At 38.5% G+C, this 22,822-nt stretch overlaps 1 protein-coding gene across 1 annotated transcript in view; it reads left to right on the top strand.

Moving 5' to 3' along the window:
* Positions 1-1,160: 1,160 nt before the first annotated feature.
* Positions 1,161-22,822, top strand: part of LOC148695064 (uncharacterized) — a gene marked incomplete at its 5' end in the record, with an annotated part of 44,135 nt that continues 22,473 nt past the window's right edge. Inside the window, 2 exons of the mRNA XM_088698297.1 lie at positions 1,161-2,567; positions 22,605-22,649. Coding sequence (XP_088554423.1) covers positions 1,161-2,567; positions 22,605-22,649 — 1,452 coding nt within the window. The remainder of the gene's footprint in view (positions 2,568-22,604; positions 22,650-22,822) is intronic.

Here is a 22,822-nt window from a genome sequence, read left to right as displayed (position 1 = left end):
TGACACCCATAAATGTCGATGGGAACATTCTAATGATGAAAGCTTTTCCATTCTCTCTTGTGGAAAAGGCTAAGGATTGGCTTTATGAATTGGCACCCGGGACCGTTACTTCTTGGGAGAGCATGAAGAGAGCGTTCTTGGAGAAGTTCTTCCCTACTTCAAGAGTCATTCTCTTAAGGAAGAAAATTAGCGGAATCCAACAAAGTCAAGGAGAATCTTTTCCGGCATACTACGAGCGTTTTAAAGCCCTTGTTGCATCATGTCCTCAACATCAAATGAAGGAGGAGCTTCTCCTTCAATATTTCTATGAGGGCCTTCTTCCCATTGAAAGGCAAATGCTCGATGCTTCGGCGGGAGGTGCATTGGTGGACAAAACTCCTATGTCGGCCAAGACCCTAATTGCAAACCGTGCTCTAAATGCACAACAATATGAAGGACTTGGGCAAAGGGACCCCCCACGGCAACAAGTGAATGAGGTAAGTTCTCAATCCGACCTTTAAACTCAATTAGCTAATCTTACTTCTATTGTGTCTCAGATGGCCGAAGGAATGAAGATACAAGGACCGATTGTATGTGGTGTATGTTCTATCCAAGGACACCCTTCGGAAAAATGCCCACAATTGATTGAGAATGGGGGATGGGAGAGTGCAAATGCCATTGGATTTCCGAGCCACAATCAACCAAGGAATGATCCATATTCCAACACATACAATCCGGGTTGGAGAGACCATCCAAACTTCAAGTGGAGGGAACCTCAACAACCTCAACAACAAGGAGGCTTTAGACAACAACCCCTGGGGTTCTACACCAAGCCATTCGGCCCCAATCCAAACCAAGCACAACCTGCCCAAAACAATCAAGGTACGTCGTTGGGAAATGAAACACTTCTTAAATTACTTACCAATTTGTCTCAGGGGCAAGAGGATCAAACCAAAGCCATGCAAAACCAAGACAAAAGGGTGGATCACTTGGAGAAACAAATTGGGCAGATTGTGGAATTTGTAGGACAATTCCGAGACAAAGGCAAGCTCCCTAGCTCAACCATTGTCAATCCAAGGGGAGGATTCGAATCTGCCAAGGCAATCATGTTGAGAAGTGGTAAGGAGGTCGAAACCACCCCAAGCACGTCCAAAACAAGTCAAGAAAAGGACGTGTTGCTGCAAGAAGAGGAGGAACAAAGAATAAAGGCCACGGCAAGGGTGAAAGAATCTTTGCCGCAGCCCCCTATTGTGCCAAAACCGTCCAACATGCCTAAGGTAAGTCCAAATTCGACTTTGTCAAGTTCTATTCCACTAAACGTGCCCTTTCCTAGCAGGTTTAGGCAATCAAAGAAGGAGGAGAGTGAAAAGGACATTTTGGAAACCTTTAGGAAAGTTCAAGTCAACATTCCGCTCCTTGATGCAATCAAGCAAGTCCCTAAGTATGCCAAGTTCTTAAAAGAGCTTTGCATCACTAGGAAGAGGATTTCGACCAAGGAAGTGGTGAAGGTAGGTGAGAATGTGTCCGCCATCTTGCAACGCAAACTACCTCCCAAATGCAAAGATCCGGGTAGTTTTACCATTCCTTGTGTCATTGGTAACACTAGATTTGAATCTGCCATGCTTGATTTAGGTGCTTCTATAAATGTTATGCCATATTCCATTTATGCATCTATGAACCTAGGAGTGTTGAAAAATGATGGTGTTATCATACAATTGGCCGATAGATCTAATGCTTATCCAAAAGGAGTTTTGGAAGATGTTTTAGTGCAGGTTAATCATTTGATCTTTCCGGCGGATTTCTATGTTCTTGAGATGGATGAATCGGATCATGCACCCTCGCTGCCCATTCTACTTGGAAGGCCATTCATGAAGACGGCCCGGACTAAGATTGACGTGTTTAATGGAACTTTGTCCATGGAATTTGATGGGGAAGTGGTTAATTTCAATCTTTCTGATTCCATTAAGTATCCTAGTGAAGATCATTCATGTTTCTCTATTGATATTGTTGACTCTTTGGCGCAGGGATATCTTGAAGATTTGAATGACGATGCACTTGAAAAGGTCATTACAAGAGGTGTAGAAGTCAAAACCAAGGAGGCAAGCTATATGCAAACCCACGGCACACTTGAACTACCCTATGCCGTGCCTCCTAGTGAGGAATTCCTTGAAGTAGTTGCTGCCCTTGAGTCATTACCTAAACATGAGGGAAAGTTTCCTAACCGTGAGTCCATTCCCATTTCGACTAACAAATTGCTTCCATCCATAATTCAGGGACCTATTCTTGAACTCAAACCTTTACCAAGTCATTTGAAGTACATTTTCTTGGGGGAAAACGAGACACTACCTGCCATCATCTCTTCCTCCCTCACGGTACAAGAGGAGGAGAAATTAGTTCGTGTATTGAAGGAGTATAAATCTGCCCTAGGTTGGACATTGGCCGATATTAAAGGTATAAGCCCTACAACTTGTATGCATCACATATTTCTTGAGGAGGGGGCCAAACCAACTAGAGAGGCTCAACGCCGTCTTAACCCTCCGATGATGGAAGTTGTGAAAAAGGAGATAATTAAACTTCTAGATTGTGGAGTTATTTATCCTATCTCCGATAGTCGTTGGGTTTCACCTATCCAATGTGTGCCTAAGAAATCTGGGGTAACGGTTGTGGAGAATTCCGAGAATGAGCTTGTGCCTATGAGAATTCAAACCGGTTGGCGGGTATGCATTGATTATAGGAAGATAAATTCCACCACAAGGAAGGACCACTTCCCATTGCCGTTCCTAGATCAAATGTTGGAAAGGTTAGCAGGTCATTCCTTTTATTGTTTTCTTGATGGTTATTCCGGTTATAACCAAATTGTCATTGCTCCGGATGATCAAGAAAAGACCACTTTTACTTGTCCCTTTGGAACGTTTGCATATCGACGCATGCCATTTGGCTTGTGTAATGCTCCTGCCACGTTTCAAAGGTGTATGGTAAGCATATTTTCTGATTATGTTGAGAAGATTATTGAGATATTCATGGATGACTTTAGTGTTTTTGGTGATTCATTTGATCATTGTTTGGATAATCTCACTTTAATCTTGAAACGTTGTGTTGAAACAAATCTTGTTTTAAATTGGGAAAAATGTCACTTTATGGTTAAACAAGGTATTGTTTTGGGTCATATAATCTCTGAAAAAGGAATTGAAGTTGATAAGTCTAAAGTAGATCTTGTACGCTACTTACCCTCTCCTACTTCGGTTAGAGAGGTTCGTTCTTTTCTTGGTCATGCAGGATTCTATAGACGATTTATCAAGGACTTTTCCAAGATTGCACAACCCCTATGCCACCTCCTCCAAAAAGATGTGTCTTTTGAGTTCAACGAGGCATGCGAGAAGTCATTCAAGCATCTCAAAGAGCTCCTAACCACGGCACCCATCATAACTCCCCCGGATTGGTCCATTCCATTTGAATTGATGTGTGATGCCTCGGATTATGCACTTGGGGCTGTTTTGGGTCAAAGGAAAAATAAACAGTCACATGTTATTTATTATGCTTCCCGCACTTTAAATGATGCTCAATTGAATTATTCTACAACCGAAAAAGAACTCTTGGCGGTTGTATTTGCTTTAGATAAGTTTAGATCATATCTTCTTGGTACTAAAGTAATTGTTTTCACTGACCATGCAGCCTTGAAGTATCTTCTCACCAAAAAGGAGGCTAAGCCAAGACTCATTCGTTGGATGCTCCTACTTCAACAGTTCGATCTTGAAATCCGAGACAAGAAAGGGTGTGAAAACGTGGTGGCTGACCACCTAAGTAGAATGGTGCGTGAGGAAGAGTCCACCCCCATTTTAGAAACGTTTCCGGATGAGCAACTTCTGTCCATTGAGGTAAGAACCCCTTGGTATGCCGATTTGGTCAATTTCTTGGTGTCTAAGCAAGTTCCTAGTACCCTAAACAAGTTCCAACGTGATAAACTTGTTCATGATGCACGTTTTTATGTTTGGGATGATCCATATTTATGGAAATTCTGCCCAGATCAGATTGTGCGTAGATGTGTGCCCGAATCTGAATTTAATTCCATTCTTACATTCTGCCATACTTATGCATGTGGGGGACATTTTGGCACCCAAAGGACAGCCCTAAAGGTGTTACAATCTGGATTTTATTGGCCTAATCTCTTTAAAGATGCTAAAATGTTTTGTTTAACATGCGATAAGTGTCAAAGAACAGGTAACATAGGGCCTAAGGACCAAATGCCACAACAATCTCTCTCATTTGTGGAAATTTTTGATGTGTGGGGTATTGATTTCATGGGCCCCTTCCCTCCATCTTTTGGTTTCACTTATATCTTGCTAGCTGTCGATTATGTTTCCAAATGGGTGGAAGCCAAAGCCACCCGTACTAACGATTCTAAGGTTGTTGCAGATTTTGTGAAATCTAATATTTTTGCTAGGTTTGGGATGCCACGAGTTTTAATTAGTGATGGGGGTTCTCACTTTCGTAACAGCACCATTGAAGCTTTGCTCAAGAAGTACAACGTTACTCATAAGGTTTCCACACCTTATCACCCTCAAACTAATGGGCAAGCGGAGGTTTCAAATAGGGAGATCAAACAAGTCCTAGAGAAAACCGTGGGACCCTCAAGAAGAGATTGGAGTTTGCGCTTGGACGATGCATTGTGGGCCTATCGTACGGCTTACAAAACTCCCCTTGGCATGTCACCTTTTCGGCTTATATATGGTAAGCCATGTCATTTGCCCGTTGAGTTAGAGCACAAGGCACATTGGGCTGTGAAAACCTTCAATTTGGACATAGACGCTGCTGGAGTTCATAGGAAGCTCCAATTAGATGAACTTGAGGAGATTAGGAACGAGGCTTACGAGAATGCTCGCATCTACAAGGACAAGACGAAGGCTTATCATGATAAGATGCTTCGTACCAAAACGTTCTCCAAGGGGCAGAAAGTGTTGCTTTTTGATTCAAGACTTCGGTTATTCCCTGGTAAGTTACGTTCTAAATGGATTGGACCTCTTGTTGTTACTAATGTTTTTCCTCATGGTGCAGTCCAAGTCCAAAGCTTAAAAAGTGGCCACGAGTTCAAGGTGAACGGACATAGATTGAAGCCATACTATGAGAACTTTGTGGAGCATGTCGTGGAGGAGACCCCACTCCATGCCGTGGGCTCCAATGGAGCATGAACGTGTCTTCGTCCGGCTGCAAGACGTTAAAGAAAGCGCTACTTGGGAGGCAACCCATGCAATTCAACAAAGGAAGCTCAAGGAATCACTCCAATTCCAGATTTGCGTTCCTAACCCCTTCACTTTGTTGTTTATTTCGAATCTGCCTATTTAGTTGTTTTACTTGCTGTTTGTGTGTTTCTTTGTGTTTTGTGTGATTTTATGCTTGAAACATTGAGGACAATGTTTGATTTAAGTGTGGGGGGGTAACTAAGTGTTTTTGATGCAAATTCATGGGATTTTATCACCCTTTACTTATAGACTTGTTCCTTGCTGTTTTTAAGTGTTTTTAAGCAGTTTTGGTGTGTTTTAGTGTGTTTTGAAGTAAAAATCCGAAAATCACATAAAAATTTGAAAAATTTGTTTTAAAAACCCAAAAAGAGTTGTTTTCAAAGTGTTTTTGTGTGTTTGTTTTTGTTTTAGGGTACCTTCCAACACAATGATGAGGATTCGGTTTGTAATTACATGGCTGTTAAAGAGAGTGATTAACATGGATGAAAGTTTGATTTACTCTTTGTGTATGCTTGGTTGTGATTATAACTTATGACTTCACATGCAATCATAAAGAAAAAAAAAATCAGTTTTTGTAACATGCTTGAAGGAAGGAACTCAAATTAACGCTACAACCTTGTGAGACTTGAGCCTAAACGTTTATTTGGAGAGTTAGAATCTGTGCATTTTTGTTTTCTAAGTCGTTGCATGATCTCATTATTCTTTGCTTGGTTACTACTTAGAGGCGTTTCATCATTTAGTTCCAAATGCTAGAACTCATGCCCATTTCATTCAAAGCATGTTATTGATTTGCATAACACAGATTCAAGATGAAGTTGTGTAGTGACCACCACCTTAGCCATATTGCCGTGTATCCCATGTCATTTTATGTTTAAGTTAACCCACATTATCCTCACCTAGCCTAGATTAGGACCATCCACACCCTTGTTCTTAAAGCTTAGTAAAGCATGATTCAAATTGAATTTCTTTTGATTTATGTTGGCAGAAAACAAGTGTGGGGGAAGTGTTCTTGTGTGAGAATTTGTGTGCCATAGGCACGGCATGAAAGAAAAGAAAAAGAAAAAAAAAAAAAAAAAAGAGTTGAAAAGTTGTGAAAAAGAGTTCCAAAGTATTGTTTGTTGAAGTAAGGGTCCAAAACAATGAATTCGGCCCTAAGGAGTTGTCTAAGTCTTCCCCTTGTGTTTTAAAGTTAATTTCTGCAATCTAAATGAATTCTAAGTCTTAAGTACACTACTTTGCTTAATATTACTTGAAGAACACTTGTTCTCCTTATCTTTTCTTTGTTAACCACTACCCCAAGCCCCGTTACAACCCTTGACTTCATTCTTGAGTGTTATGTGTTTCAATTTGTGGAGTTTGAATTTGGTATGAGCATATGGTCATTGGTTCTCGCATCTAAGTAGTAGCATTCCATTCATGAGATCATTTCTAAACATGCTTATTAACTCCATAAATTGCGTTCTTTGTTATACGTATATGTGAGCATTCGTTTTCATATTTACATCAATCTTCTCACATATAACTAGTATAGGGTGTGTAGTTAGAAAATCTGAGTGAAGATTGAGTGCATATCTTGTAAGGATTGAGCAAATTCTCTAAGGCATGTTACTACATTCAACACATTCTTTTAATCGATTAATTGTGAACTAGTAAGTGGTGACTATGATTAAGTATGTTCTCAATTGTAAAGATGACTCAAATCTGTGGGGATGATGATTTTTAACATGTCATGTACCATTGGAAATCCCTGAGGTGAACGTTGGAAGGTTTAGGTTATGTTTTGTTTCTTTGTTTTGCTCGAGGACTAGCAAAAGCTAAGTGTGGGGGAATTTGATAGGAGCATATTTATGCGCCTTAGTTAGCTAGTTCTTATGCATTTATGTTGTGTTTTCTTACTTAATTTAGTGTTTAAAGTCATTTTCGTGTGTTTATAGGTTCATATGGCTAAGGATGCAAAAGGATGCCTTTCGGAGCCTAATGAGTAGTGAAGGTTGCTAGTCACAACCGCGTTAATTGAATTCTTGGCAAAAGTATCATGCATTCATAGTTACAATTGCCTCGTCAACACTTATAATTCTCATAGAGCATAATGATCTCTCATTGTATCTCTTCTATGCATTCATGTGGAGAACCATTGGAGAATGATTTGAATTGTCGCATGCATCATCCAATTCAATAACATAAGGAAAATTTGAGAGTTAATTAGTGCATCACGGTTAACTTGGGGTGTTGAGCATCATAGATAATGAAAAGCAATTGGAGAATCGATTCATATATAAATGTGTCATGTGTGGAGAATGGACCTCTAACTAATCCATCCATCATCTTGTTTCTCAAATCCGTTTATACAATCTGCCTAGTTTATTAACTTGTTTTATTTAATTTAATTTCGTCAAAACCTTAATCCCCCTTTACTTTAATGTCCAATTTAGTTAGAAATCAATTTAGTTTGTGCTTTTAAGTGTTTTGATTCATTTTATTTCCCAATTTCGTCCAGATTCACCAAAGTGCTCAAAACTGCCCAGAAAGTGATTTTAAGGCAGTTTTGAGTGTTTTGGGTGATGTTTGAGTCTTTTGGTTTGTTTTAATGTTTTAAGTGTTTAGTTTTACATTCTTTGAGTTAGTTTAGTGTTTTATATTGTGTTTTTACGTTCTTGAGTCAAGTTATTACTTAATTTCGTCCAAATTTGTGTTTGTGCTCAAATCTGCCCAGAAAGTGGTTTTTAGGCAGATTTGAGTGTGTTTGTGTTGTTTTGAGTCTTTTGAGTCAATTTCACATTGATTAGCATCCCTAGTTAATCCCCGGTCTAGAACGATCCCTATTTGCTCATTTACTACAATTGTCATCCATAGGGTTAATTTGTGTGTTTAACTATTTTCGCATCAACTGCCTAAAACAATCAAATTGACTCAAACAGAAACTAGAACTTGATTTAGACGAATTTGAAAGTGTTTATGATTCCAAATGCTTAAAAACACAAAATAAAACAGATTTGAATGACTAAGACTCAACAAAATATGGGGGGATTGTGGTTGGACGAATTTAAACTAAATGGGCAGATTGTAAAGAAAACAGATTGTAAGACAAAATTGTGATGAATCAATGGATGATGGAATAGCTAAGGGGTTCTTCTCCACACATGAAATATATGCAACGTAAATCAATTTCCAGTTATCACTTCAATAAGTTATGAACCTCGACACTCCAAGTTAATTAGGTCCGCTTAAATTAACCTTCAGATTTCCCTAGAATCATTGAATTGGATGAATATGCATCGCAAACAAATTATTCCTAACAAATTCTCTATATGAACAGCATGATAAAGACATAAGTTAGAATCATTACGTTCTTTGGAAATCATAAACATCGACAAGGCATTTGTAACTATGAAAAGCATGATACTCTTGCCAGGAATCTACTTAACATGATCCTGACTAGCGACCTTCACTACTTGTGAATATAAATTCATAACGATTAGGTGAAACAAACTTATATCCTAGCACCAAATTCAAGCATGCAAATTAAGCGTGCACTCTCAATCAACATACAAGAATAAGTTCTAAATCAAACGGTTAAGCAAATTGTATTCACGACTTATGCACCGATAACTGGAAGTAATCAACTTAATTCACATATATAATCATGGTTTCGAATACACCCTTAGCCAAAACGAATTTAGCCAATCATTCTCAAAGAAAAACAAAGATTACATGAATTAAACATTGAAATTTAAGATAGAATACACCTAAAATTGTTCAACAACTCAGAATGAAGAGCCAAACAATTGTGTGAAACTGTCTCCTTTCCTTTGCTTGCGGCAGATTGGATGATGATGGTTTCTGGGCTGTTTTGATGATGTAGAATGGATTTTGGGTGGTGTAGAGGCACGGCAAGGGGTGTAGGTTGAGTGTGGATGGGTGTTTGATGGTTGGAAGGTGGTGGAGAACTCGGCAAAGAGGTGGAAGAAGGTGGAGCGGCTGCTTGTATTTTATGGGCGCTAGAATGGTGTTTTGGGGTGTTTTTCTGCCCTAGGGTGTTTTTGGACGAATTTCTGTGATGAATGATGAATGGCTGCGTAGGTTATTTGTTAGGGGGTGCGGCACACTAATGGGTATATTTATATAGCATGGCCGAAACCCTAGCAAACAGATTTAGGGTTAACCTAGCTGATACAAGTGTTTTTGGGCCCCTAAGTTGTGGCATGGGTTTGGGAATTAAGTCCTAGCCCAATTGGTTTCAGATATGGACTTACACAATCCAAATTCAAGAGAAAAAGGGCCAATTAAAATCAGAATCCAATTAGAAATAGGTTAAGAATTTTCGTCCAAAATTGGGCCTTCTAGAAACTAAGTGTCTTATGGCTGATTTTGGGTATTCTAGAAGGCATAAAAGAGGGAAAGGTGTGGCACCCTTTTAGGGTCATATAGGGCCTCTAGAAATTAGGTTTTTAGGTCTACTTGTAGCTAGGATTAAGGTGGAACAAGATTAGGTTAGGACAAGATAGGATAAGGTTTGGATAAGATAAGGTTGGATAAGGTTTTGGATAATGTTTCCTCTTTTCTTGCACTTTCCTTATCTTCTTTGTCATGAACTTTCCTTTTCTGATTTGTAGCATGTTTCTAACCTCTTTTGACTCCAAATTCGTCCATCCACCTTGCTCCATATACAAGCTATCCATAATAAGCCCAAAACTGCTCTAAAAGGCTCCAAAATGCATCATTTTGCCAAAATACGTCTTATGAACCTGAAAACACACAAAAGAGGCTTAAAGAACTAAAATAACTAAGAACTAATAACATAAATGCACGAAAACAAGAAACTAAGTCGCATAAATATGCTCCTATCAGCGGATTGAAGGGATTTAGGTGATGGTGGCTGCGGCAAAAGGGAGAAAGTGGAAGGGTGGCTGCGGCTTAGGGGGAATTAGGTTTATGGTGGCTGAATGATGACAGAAAAGGGATGGGATTTGCTGCAGATATGGATGATGGATGAATGAAAATTGTGAATGAAGAGAATAGGGTGCGGCTAGGGTTTGAAATATGTATGGTTTCAGAAAATAAAACCCTAGCTAATTTTTATTAACTAAAATTAATTCAAAGGCTGCTAGAATTAGGAAATAAAATCAGAAATTAAAAGGGAATTGATTAATAGGTGCGGCTAGGGTTTAGGGTTAGGGTTTAGGTGCATAAAATGGGACAAAACTACCCCTCCTTGCACGGCAAGGGAAGGGAATTAGGGGAAAGGCACGGCAAAGAGGTTTAAGGGGGCTAGGGCCTTTGTTTTGTGTCCTAAAATGCCTACAAGGCCTTCAAAGTGGCTAGAAAATATGGACGTTTAGATTAGGAAAGGTTACCAAAACGGGAAACCTAGGGTTAACTTTCCTACTTCAAGTAGGAATCCTTGTTGAAGTAGGAATCCTTGTTTGAGTAGGAATTCATCGTTGGAGTAGGAATTCATCGTTTCTTCAAGTCTTCAACTCATTCATTCCTCTTTTGCTCCAAAAGACTCCAATTTGCATCTTCTTGCACACTTTGGCCTTATAATCTGAAAATACACAAAAGTGACTTTAAACACTAAAATAGCTAAGGAAACACAACATAAATGCACGAGAACAAGCTAATTAAGTCGCATGAATATGCTCCTATCACTAGCCTAGATTAGGATCACCCATACCCTTGTTCTTGAAGCATAGTAAGCATGACTGAAAATGAATTCCTTTTTGATTAAGGTGTTGCAGAAACTAAGTGTGGGGGAAGGATTATTGATGTGAGTTTGTTGATTTTTGTGTTCTAAAGGGAATTCTAAGTGTCTAATTCATTACTTTGCTCACTATTGTTTAAAGTACTTTTGTTTGTCCTTATCTTTCCTTGTTAGCCAATACCCCAAGCCCCGTTACAACCCTTGACTTCTATCTTGAGTGTTGTGCATTTCAATTGTGGAGTTTGAATTTGGTATGAGCATATGGTGTCACTGGTTCTCGCATCTAAGTAGTAGCATTCCATTCATGAGATCATATCTAAACATGTTTAATTAATCCAGAAATTGCGTTCTTTGTTATAACATATGTGAGTACTAGTCTTTCATGTTTACATCAATCTTCTCACATATAACTAGTGTAGGGTGTGTAGTCAGAAAATCTGAGTGAAAATTGAGTGCATAACTAGTGAGGAATTAAGGGAATTCTCTAAGGCATGTTACTACATTCAAAATGTGTTTTAATTGATTAAATGCGAACTAGTGAATGGTGACTATGATTAAGTATGTGCTCGAGGGGAAGGAAGACTAAAAGCTATGTGAGTAATGATCTTTGACATGTCATGTTTCATTGGAAATCCCTGAGGCAAACGTTGGAAGGTTTAGGTTATGTTTTGATTGTATTGTTTCGTTTTGTTTTCTTTAGTTGTTTTGTTTTGCTCGAGGACTAGCAAAAGCTAAGTGTGGGGGAATTTGATAGGAGCATATTCATGCGACTTAATTAGCTTGTTCTCGTGCATTTATGTTGTGTTTCCTTAGTTATTTTAGTGTTTAAAGTCACTTTTGTGTATTTTCAGATTATAAGGCCAAAGTGTGCAAGAGGATGCAAATTGGAGTCTTTTGGAGCAAAAGAGGAATGAATGAGTTGAAGACTTGAAGAAACGATGAATTCCTACTCAAACGAGGATTCCTACTTCAACAAGGATTCCTACTTGAAGTAGGAAAGTTAACCCTAGGTTTCCCGTTTTGGTAACCTTTCCTAATCTTAAACGTCCGTATTTTCTAGCCACTTTGAACGCCTTGTAGGCACTTTAGGACACAAAACAAAGGCCTTAGCCCCCTTAAACCTCTTTGCCGTGCCTTTCCCCTAATTCCCTTCCTTTGCCGTGCAAGGGGGGGTAGTTTTGTCCTAGGTTGTGCAAATAAACACATGCTCCTCTCCTAATTTAAAACCCTAGCCGCACCTTGCAGCCATTCCTTCTTTAATTTCTGATTTTATTTCCTTTTTCTAGAAGCCTTTGATTTTATTTTAGTTAATAAAAATAAGCTAGGGTTTTATTTTCTAAAACCCTATATAAACTAAACCCTAAGCCGCACCCTAGCCCTCCCTTCTTTCATTCATTCATTCTTCATATTTTCAGCCGCAAACACATCTCTGCCGCAGCCACCATCCCTTCTCCCACCTTCAGTCCGCAACAACCATCCATTGCAGCCACCTTCCACTCTCTGCCGCAGCACCACCATCCATTCCACACCTCCATACACCACCCACACCCCTTGCCGCAACCCTTTACCACCCTAAACCCATCTATAACTCAGAAAATCATCCAAAAACCCATAAAACCTTCTCTGTCGCTGCAAGAAGAAAGGAGAAAGAGGAGCTTGAAACGTGCAGAAATTCAAAGTGGATTCGTTGGGCATTTTAGGTGTAATCAATCTTTTGTTCTTTATGTTTAATTTCAATTTCGTTTCTCTTTCTGCGAACATGAGAGGCTAAATCCCTAGTTAGCTAGGGGGTGATTCGAAACCATGTTTATGCTTGCAATATGAATTGATTACATTTGGTTGGAATTTCATGAGTTGTGGATTCAATTTGTTTAACTGCTTGATTGATAACTTATTTTGTGTATGTTTATTGACAGTGCACGCTTAGTTTTCATGCATGAATATGATGCTAGAATATAAGTGAGTTTCACGTAATAGTTACAAACTTATATTCACAAGTAGTGGAGGTTGCTTATAAACAATCGCGTTAAATGAATTCTTGGCACTAGTTTCATGCTCATCATAGTAACGAATGCCTCGTCAACACTTATAGTTTTCATGTTGCTTAATGATCTTTGATTGTATCTTTATTGTGCTTTTCACATAAAGGACTTTTGGAGAATGTTTTGAGTTGTGTATGCGCTGTCCCATCCAATTCATTAACTTAAGGAAAACTTGAAGGTTAATTTAAGCGGACCTAATTAACCCGGGGTGTTGAGTTTCATGATTCATCGAAAGACCAACTGAAAATCATCTTGTATGCAAGTGTGACATGTGTGGAGAAGAACCTTCTAGCTAGCATTCCATCCATATTTTCATCAAATTCATCTTTACAATCTGTTTTAATTACAATCTGTGCATTTTATTTAATTTCGTCAAAAACTAAATCCCCATTTACTTTAGTGTCCAATTTAGTTAGAAAGTGTCTTAGTTTGTGTTTCTAAGTGTTTTGATTCAAGTTATTACCCAAATTCGTCCAAAATAGTGTAAGTGCTCAAAACTGCCCAGATTGTGTTTTTAAGGCAGTTTTGAGTGTTTTGGGGCTGTTTTGAGTCTTTTGGTTTGTTTTAGTGTTTTATTGTTTAGTTTTGCATTCTTTGAGTCTAGTTTAGTGTTTTAACTTTTGTTTTACGTTTTTGAGTTAGTTTTCAAGTGATTTAGCAATCCCTCCTAATCCCCGGTCTAGAACGATCCCTACTTATTCATATACTACAATTGTCAAAAGAGGATTTTAATTTGTGTGCTTATATATTCCACATCACTAGAATCTCCCATAAGTGCAGCAGATTATGTATATATAGAGGGAGAAAGGTTAAGGCAATAAGTAATTGATAGGAGCATATTTATGCGACTTAATTGGCTTTATCTCGTGCATTTATGTTGTTAATTCATAGTTGTTTTAGTAGTTTAAGCCATTTTCGTGTGTTTTTAGGTTCACATGGCTAACGAAGCAAAAAGGTGCATTTTGGAGCAAAATTGGACTTGGAATGGATAGCTTATGTTTGGAGCAAAAGGAATGGACGAAATTGAAGACCTAATTGAGTTAGGATTCCTAATCACAAGAGGATTCCTAATCAAATGAGGAATCCTAGTCAAAGAAGGTTTCCTACTTGAAGTAGGAAAGTTAAGCCAAGGTTTCCTATTTTGGTTTAATCTTTCCTAATCCTTAAGGACTCCATATTTTAGCAATATCAAAGGCTCCTAACTATTCTAGGTCACAAAACAATGTCCCTTGCAACCTTAAGTCATTGCCGTGTGTTCATGATTCATTGAATAAGAAATTGGAGATTGTTTTGTATGCAAGTATGCCATGTGTGGAGAAAAACCTCCTAGCTAGCCTACCATCCACTTAATTCTATCAAATTCGTCCAAATCTGCCTAGTTTAAAGTCTTGTTTTGTTTATTTTATTTTCGTCCAAAACCAAATCCCCATTTATTCTAGAGTGTCTAACTAGTTAGAATATGTGTTAGATTGTGTTTTCAAGAGTTCTGAGTCAAGTTAGAACTGAATTTCGTTCAATTTTGTGTTTAGATTCAAATCTGCCCAGTTTGTGTTTTTTAGACAGTTTTGAGTGTTTTCAGCTCATTGTGAGTCTTGTGAACTTGTTTTGAGTCTTTTGAGTTGAGTTAAGTGTTTAAAAGCTTTGTTTTATTTATTTGAGTCAGTTTAAAGTGTTTAGCAATCCCTCCTAATCCCCGGTGTAAGAACGATCCCTACTTACCTATATGCTACAATTGTCAAAAGAGGGTTAATTTGTGCGTTAAGTTAATTTTCGCATCAACCCTCTCTCTTTATTGCATTTATTTCGTCATGTTAGTTCGTTTATGTTGTTTGTTTGAATGTGAGTCTTTGTTTGAAACATTGAGGACAATGTTTGATTTAAGTGTGGGGGGGTACGCAAGTTGTTTTTGCATAATTTTCGTGGGATTTTATCACCTATCACTTCTAATGTTGTTTCTCACTGTTTTGAAGTCTTTTTAGTGTGTTTTGAAGTGTTTTTACGTGTTTGGATCAGAAAATACGAAAATTTTACAAAAAAAAAATTGCAAAACAGTTTTGAAAAACCCAAAAAGAGTTGTTTTAAAGTTGTTTTTGTGTGTTTTTTTTTGTGTCCTAGGGTACCTTCCAACACAATGATGAAGATTTGGTTTTTAATTGCAAGACTATTAAAGAAAGTTACAAACATGTGATGTGAAAATTAACTTAACACACAAATTAACCCTCTTTTGACAATTGTAGCATATAAATATGTAGGGATCGTTCTTACACCGGGGATTAGGAGGGATTGCTAAGCACTATAAACTGACTCAAATAAATAAATCTGACCTTTAAAACACTTAACTCACTTAAAAAGACTCAAACACGTTCACAAGACTCATAATAGGCTAAAAAGACTCAAAACTGCCTTAAAAACACAATCTGGGCAGTTTTGAGCCTAAACACAAACTTGGACGAAAATTGGTTCTAACTTGACTCAAAACTCTTAAAAACACAATCTAAAACATATTTGAACTAATTAGACACTCTAAAACAAATGGGGATTTGGTTTTGGACGAAAATCAAACAAACAAAACAAGAAATTAAACTAGGCAGATTTGGACGAATTTGATGGAATTAAGTGGATGGTGAGATGGCTAGGAGGTTTTTCTCCACACATGGCATACTTGCATACAACACAATCTTCAATTGCTTATTCGATGAATTATGAAACTCAACACCCCAAGTTAATTAGGTACTCTTAAATTAACTCTCAGATTTCCCTTAGGTCATTGAATTGAATGGAATTAGCGCATTGCAATCAAATTATTCCTTAAAAGTTTTCTATATGAAAGCGCATATTAGAAAGACAATCAAAGATCATTAGGTTCTATGGAAATCATAGGTGTTGAAGAGGCATTCGTAACTATGAAAGCGCATGATACTTATGCCAAGAATTTACTTAACATAATTGTGACCAACAATCTTAACTACTCATGAATATAAGTTCCCAACGATTAGGTGAAGTTTCCTTATACCTGATAGGAGCATATTTACGCACCTTAGTTTAGCTTGTTTTTGTGCATTTATAGTGTTTTTCCTTAGTAAAGTAGTCTTTTAAGCTAGTTCTATGTGTTTTCAGGTTTTAAGGGCAAAGTATGCAAAAGGATGCATTTTGGAGCCTTTTGGAGCAAATTAGAGCTTGGAATGGACATCATATGCTTGGAGCCAAGAGGATGGACGAAATTGAAGACTTGAAGATGATGATTCCTACTTGAGCAAGGTTTCCTAGTTGAAGTAGGAAAGTCCCTAAATGGAAGATGGGTTTCCTAGTTGAATTAGGATTCCTAGTTAAGATGGGTTTCCTAGTTGAATTAGGATTCCTAGAAGAATGAAGATTCCTACTCAAATAAGGTTTCCTACTTGATAAAGGAAAGTCAAAGTCCAAATGGTCTCAAGTGAAGCAACAAAGAAGTTTTCCAAGTCCAAGAAGGAAAAGGAGTCCAAGATGAAGAAGGAATGATGAAGACAAGGTTTCCTAATCCTAATAGGCAAAGTTTCCAAGTGCAATGAGGAGTCCTTATCCATTTAGGGCACCTTATCCATTTAGGACACCTTATCCTAATCCTATAGGGATGCCATGCACTTTACCTTATCTTGGAGGGTTTCTAGAAGCCTTAGATGCCCTATCCTATCTTTGCCGTGGGTTTTATCCAAATCCCCTTAGTTTTTAGGCTTTCTAGAAGCCCTAACATTATCCCTACAAAGGTGCCGCACCCTTATCCCTTTTTCCCTACAAATTTGGCCCTTAAAACATGTTTCTAGGAACCTTATCTTATCTCCTACAAAAGTGGCGCCCCAAATCCTTCTAGAAAGCTGATTTCCCTTGCCTTGCAAGGCATTCTAGAAGCCTTATCACCTTATCTCCTTACCTGCCGCACCTAGGAAGCATTATCCCTTTCTATTTCTGATTTCTAAGCCTATTTCCTTGTGGATTTGGGTTATTCAAGTCCATATCTGATTACCCTAGGGTTTTAAGTGCCTATATATACTCATATTAACCCCTAGATCAGATCACCACCTCTCATACACATTCATTAATTCCAGAAATTCGTCCAACCCTCTCCACACCCTTGCCGCAGCCACCAAACACTTTTCTCCTTAGTTTTAAGCTTTGCCGCACTATCCCATCCCTCCTAAACACTACCCTACCATCACACATCCATTCCTCCATACAAATACCACCCAAAACCTGTCCCTAGACCCTTGCCGCACCAAGGAGGAGGAGAAGGAAGCTCGGGAGTTCATGCAATTCGAGTTCGCGTCGCTGGAATTTCTAGGTGTTTCTTTTCCTTTGAATTCAATGTTTAATTTCAATTCTCTTTGTTTTGTGCGTATCAGGAACTAAACCCCCCCTTGGCTAGGGGGGGATTCGAAACCATGAACATACTTGCTATATGAATTGATTACTTCTAATTGCGTTTCATAAGTTGTGAATTCAATTTACTTATCTATGTGAATTACATTGATTTGTGTGTGTTGGTTGAGAGTGCACGCTTAATTATCATGCATAAATTGGATGCTAGGATATAAGGAAATTTCACCTAATCGTTATGGAATTATATTCACAAGTAGTAAAGGTTGATGATCTCAATCGCGTTAAGTAAATTCTTGGCATAAGTTTCATGCAATCATAGTAACAAGTGCTTCGTCAATGCTTATGGTTTTCATAGAACTTAATGATTCTTGCTTGTATCTCTATTATGCAATCATGTAGGGGACTTGTGGGGAATGTTTTGGGTTGTCGTATGCAATCATCCAATTCAATAACGTTAGGAAAATCTGAAGGTTAATTTAAGCGAACCTAATTAACTTGGGGCGTTGAGAATTCATGGGTTATTGAAAAGCAATTGGAAATCGTTTTATATGCAAGTATAACATGTGTGGAGATGAACCCCCTAGCTAGCTTCCCATCCATTCAATTCCATCAAATTCGTTTTACAATCTGTTCTAATTTAAAAAGTTTGTTTTGTTTTTAAATTCGTCCAAAACCAATCCCCCTTTACTTTGTTGAGTCATAGTAGTTAGAAATCACTTTAGTTTGTGTTTTTAAGTGTCTTAGGTCAAAGTAAAACCAATTTTCGTCCAAAGTTGTGTCTAGTGTTCAAAACTGCCCAGATTGTGTTTTTAAGGCAGTTTTGAGTGTTTTGGTGCTGTTTTGAGTCTTTTGGTTTGTTTTGGTGTTTTAAAGTTTAGTTTTGCATTCTTTGAGTCTAGTATAGTGTTTTATATTGTGTTTTTACGTTTTTGAGTCAAATCCAAGTGATTAATAATCCCTCCTAATCCCCGGTCCAGAACGATCCCTACTTACATTCTTCACTACAATTGATAAAAAGAGGGTTTAATTTGTGTGCGTATAATTCTCGCATCAAATTTTGGCGCCGTTGCCGGGGATTAGCAACTTTGCTAATCCCTTGGATTGTTATTTTCGTTTTTCTTATTAGATCAGATTCTTATGTTATTTTGTTTCTTGTTTTAGGTACTTGTTTATGACTCGGAGTTCTAATCCGGTTCACGAACATATTTTAGACTTTGACGACGATTTTGAGCGTGAATTGAGACGTAAGAGGAAGAACCCGGAACCTAGTGAATCAAGTGCAAGTTCCGAGTCCGTTTCTGAATTTGAAGAAGAAGTGGAAGACATGGCAGCGGACAACCGAACAATTGATAGAAGCATATTTATGCGCCTTAGTTAGCTAGTTCTTATGCATTTATGTTGTGTTTTCTTACTTAATTTAGTGTTTAAAGTCATTTTCGTGTGTTTATAGTTTCATATGGCTAAGGATGCAAAAGGATGCCTTTCGGAGCCTTTTGGAGCAAATTAGAGATTGGAATGGATTGCATATGCTTAAAGCCAAGTAGATGGACGAAATTGAAGACCAAAGGAATGAAAATGAAGAACAAAGAGTTCACATTCATCACCAACACAACCATGCATCCACACATTCTTTCTCCATCATTGCCGTGCAAAACACCATCATTGCAGCCACATGCACATTCCACTTCATCATTTCAGATTTCCACCATCAACAAAGAACCATTCATTAATCATTTACACTTTAATCATTCAACCACATTCATCCATAATCATCTCTCAAAACCGTGCATTTCATGTTCATTCCAACCTTTATTCCACATGCACTCCCTTTAAATAATCAACCCACATGCACCATTCAAACATAAACCCATTCACCACCAGAAAACAACCATGCCGTGGGTTCCCATTCCAGATTTCCAGCATTCCCTTTTATTTTCTGTCAAAACACATGCATTCCCACCCTTTAATCACATGCATTTCTGCCACATGCATCTCCCATCACCATTTCAGCTTTCCACCTAATTCCTAGTCATCATGTTCCCCCCATTTCACCTATAAATAAGCATGCATTGCAGCCACAAAACACACACTCTTCCATTTCAGAAAACCATCTCTCATACACATTCATTCACGCCAGAAATTCCTCCCCTCTCTCTAGCACTACCATACTTCACCATTCTTCATATTTTCTGCCCAAAAACACTCCTTACCTTCCCCTACATCCATCCCTACCCTAAACACATCATTCTACATCATCCATAACCCCCAAAACTCACCAAAACCCCTTGTGCCGCAGCAACTAGAGGAGAAGAGGCCTAAACGTTCATACAATTCAAGATTGAGTTGTTGGAATTTTTAGGTGTACTTCGATTCTTGTTTTCAATGTTTACTTTGTTATTACTCTCTAAGTTTGTTGTAATCATGAGTGGCTAAACCCCTAATTAGTTAGGGGAAAGTTTGAAGCCATGGATATGTTTGAAATATGAATTGATTTCTTCCAATTGTGATTTGTTAATTTGTGATTGCAATTCAATTATCATGTTTATTAAAGACATGTTTTTGTATGTTGATTAGGGATGCATACTTAGTCTTCATGCATAAACTCGATGCTAGTTTATAAACGAGTTTCACCTAATCGTCACAAGTTTATAAACATGAGTAGTGAAGGTTGCTAGTCACAACCGCGTTAATTGAATTCTTGGCAAAAGTATCATGCATTCATAGTTACAATTGCCTCGTCAACACTTATAATTTTCATAGAGCATAATGATCTCTCATTGTATCTCTTCTATGCATTCATGTTGAGAACCATTGGAGAATGATTTGAATTGTCGCATGCATCATCCAATTCAATAACTTAAGGAAAATTTGAGAGTTAATTAGTGCATCACGGTTAACTTGGGGTGTTGAGCATCATAGTTAATGAAAAACAATTGGAGAATCGATTCATATATAAATGTGTCATGTGTGGAGAATGGACCTCTAACTAATCCATCCATCATCTTGTTTCTCAAATCCGTTTATACAATATGCCTAGTTTATTAACTTGTTTTATTTAATTTAATTTCGTCAAAACCTTAATCCCCCTTTACTTTAGTGTCCAACTTAGTTAGAAAGTGTCTTAGTTTGTGTTTTTAAGTGTTTTGATTCAATTTGTTACACAAATTCGTCCAAATTCACCAAAGTGTCCAAAACTGCCCATAAAGTGTTTTTAAGGCAGTTTTGAGTGTTTTGGGTGATGTTTGAGTCTTTTGGTTTGTTTTAGTGTTTTAAAGTTTAGTTTTGCATTCTTTGAGTCTAGTAAGTGTTTTATATTGTGTTCTTACGTTTTTGAGTCAATTTCACATTGATTAGCATCCCTAGTTAATCCCCGGTCTAGAACGATCCCTATTTGCTCATTTACTACAATTGTCATCCATAGGGTTTAATTTGTGTGTTTAACTATTTTCGCATCAAATTTTGGCGCCGTTGCCGGGGATTAGCAAAATCGCTAATCCCTTGTGTTTTTGCCGTATGTTTTTAGTGTAATTTACCTAGTTTTCTTATTTTGTTTTGTTTTCTTGGTTTAGGTACTAGTGCATGACGCGGAGTTCTCAAACTGTGCATGCACATATCTTGGACTTTAACGACGATTTTGAACGTGATTTGAGAAGAAAGAGGAGGCATCCCGAACCTAGTGAACCTAGTGAACCTAGTTCAAGTTCAGAGGCCGAATCTGAGTTTGAAAGTGTGGAAGAAGAAGTTATGGCAGCGGACAATCGGACCATTAAAGAGCTTTCGGCCTCGGGGTTGGCCAATGCCGCACCATTATGCATTCAATACCCCGCGGCTGCCCAAGGCAAGACCGATGAATTCGAGTTGAAGTCAAGCTTGTTGCACCACATTCCGAAATACCATGGGCTTTCCATGGAAGATCCCAACAAGCATCTCAAGGAGTTCGAGGTTGTTTGTTCGAGCATGACACCCATAAATGTCGATGGGAACATTCTAATGATGAAAGCTTTTCCATTCTCTCTTGTGGAAAAAGCTAAGGATTGGCTTTATGAATTGGCACCCGGGACCGTTACTTCTTGGGAGAGCATGAAGAGAGCGTTCTTGGAGAAGTTCTTCCCTACTTCAAGAGTCATTCTCTTGAGGAAGAAAATTAGCGGAATCCAACAAAGTCAAGGAGAATCTTTTCCGGCATACTACGAGCGTTTTAAAGCCCTTGTTGCATCATGTCCTCAACATCAAATGAAGGAGGAGCTTCTCCTTCAATATTTCTATGAGGGCCTTCTTCCCATTGAAAGGCAAATGCTCGATGCTTCGGCGGGAGGTGCATTGGTGGACAAAACTCCTATGTCGGCCAAGACCCTAATTGCAAACCGTGCTCTAAATGCACAACAATATGAAGGACTTGGGCAAAGGGACCCCCCACGGCAACACTTGAATGAGGTAAGTTCTCAATCCGATATTCAATCTCAGATAGCTAATCTTACTTCTATTGTGTCTCAGATGGCCGAAGGAATGAAGATACAAGGACCGATTGTATGTGGTGTATGTTCTATCCAAGGACACCCTTCGGAAAAATGCCCTCAATTGATTGAGAATGGGGGATGGGAGAGTGCAAATGCCATTGGATTTCCGAGCCACAATCAACCAAGGAATGATCCATATTCCAACACATACAATCCGGGTTGGAGAGACCATCCAAACTTCAAGTGGAGGGAACCTCAACAACCTCAACAAGAAGGAGGCTTAAGACAACAACCCCCGGGGTTCTACACCAAGCCATTCGGCCCCAATCCAAACCAAGCACAACCTGCCCAAAACAATCAAGGTACGTCGTTGGGAAATGAAACACTTCTTAAATTACTTACCAATTTGTCTCAGGGGCAAGAGGATCAAACCAAAGCCATGCAAAACCAAGACAAAAGGGTGGATCACTTGGAGAAACAAATTGGGCAGATTGCGGAATTTGTAGGACAATTTCGAGACAAAGGCAAGCTCCCTAGCTCAACCATTGTCAATCCAAGGGGAGGATTCGAATCTGCCAAGGCAATCATGTTGAGAAGTGGTAAGGAGGTCGAAACCACCCCAAGCACGTCCAAAACAAGTCAAGAAGAGGACGTGTTGCTGCAAGAAGAGGAGGAACAAGGAATAAAGGCCACGGCAAGGGTGAAAGAATCTTTGCCGCAGCCCCCTATTGTGCCAAAACCGTCCAATATGCCTAAGGTAAGTCCAAATTCGGCTTTGTCAAGTTCTATTCCACTAAACGTGCCCTTTCCTAGCAGGTTTAGGCAATCAAAGAAGGAGGAGAGTGAAAAGGACATTTTGGAAACCTTTAGGAAAGTTCAAGTTAACATTCCGCTCCTTGATGCAATCAAGCAAGTCCCTAAGTATGCCAAGTTCTTAAAAGAGCTTTGCACAACGAGGAAGAGGATTTCAAACAAGGAGGTGGTCCAGGTAAGTGAAAATGTCTCTGCTGTGTTACAAAGGAAATTACCCCCTAAATGCAAAGATCCGGGTAG

The sequence above is a fragment of the Pyrus communis genome, chromosome 8, assembly GCF_041283825.1.
Source record: "Pyrus communis isolate YQ-2024b chromosome 8, ASM4128382v1, whole genome shotgun sequence".
Classification (NCBI taxonomy): Eukaryota; Viridiplantae; Streptophyta; class Magnoliopsida; order Rosales; family Rosaceae; genus Pyrus; species Pyrus communis.
This window is presented reverse-complemented; position numbering and strand designations above follow the sequence as displayed.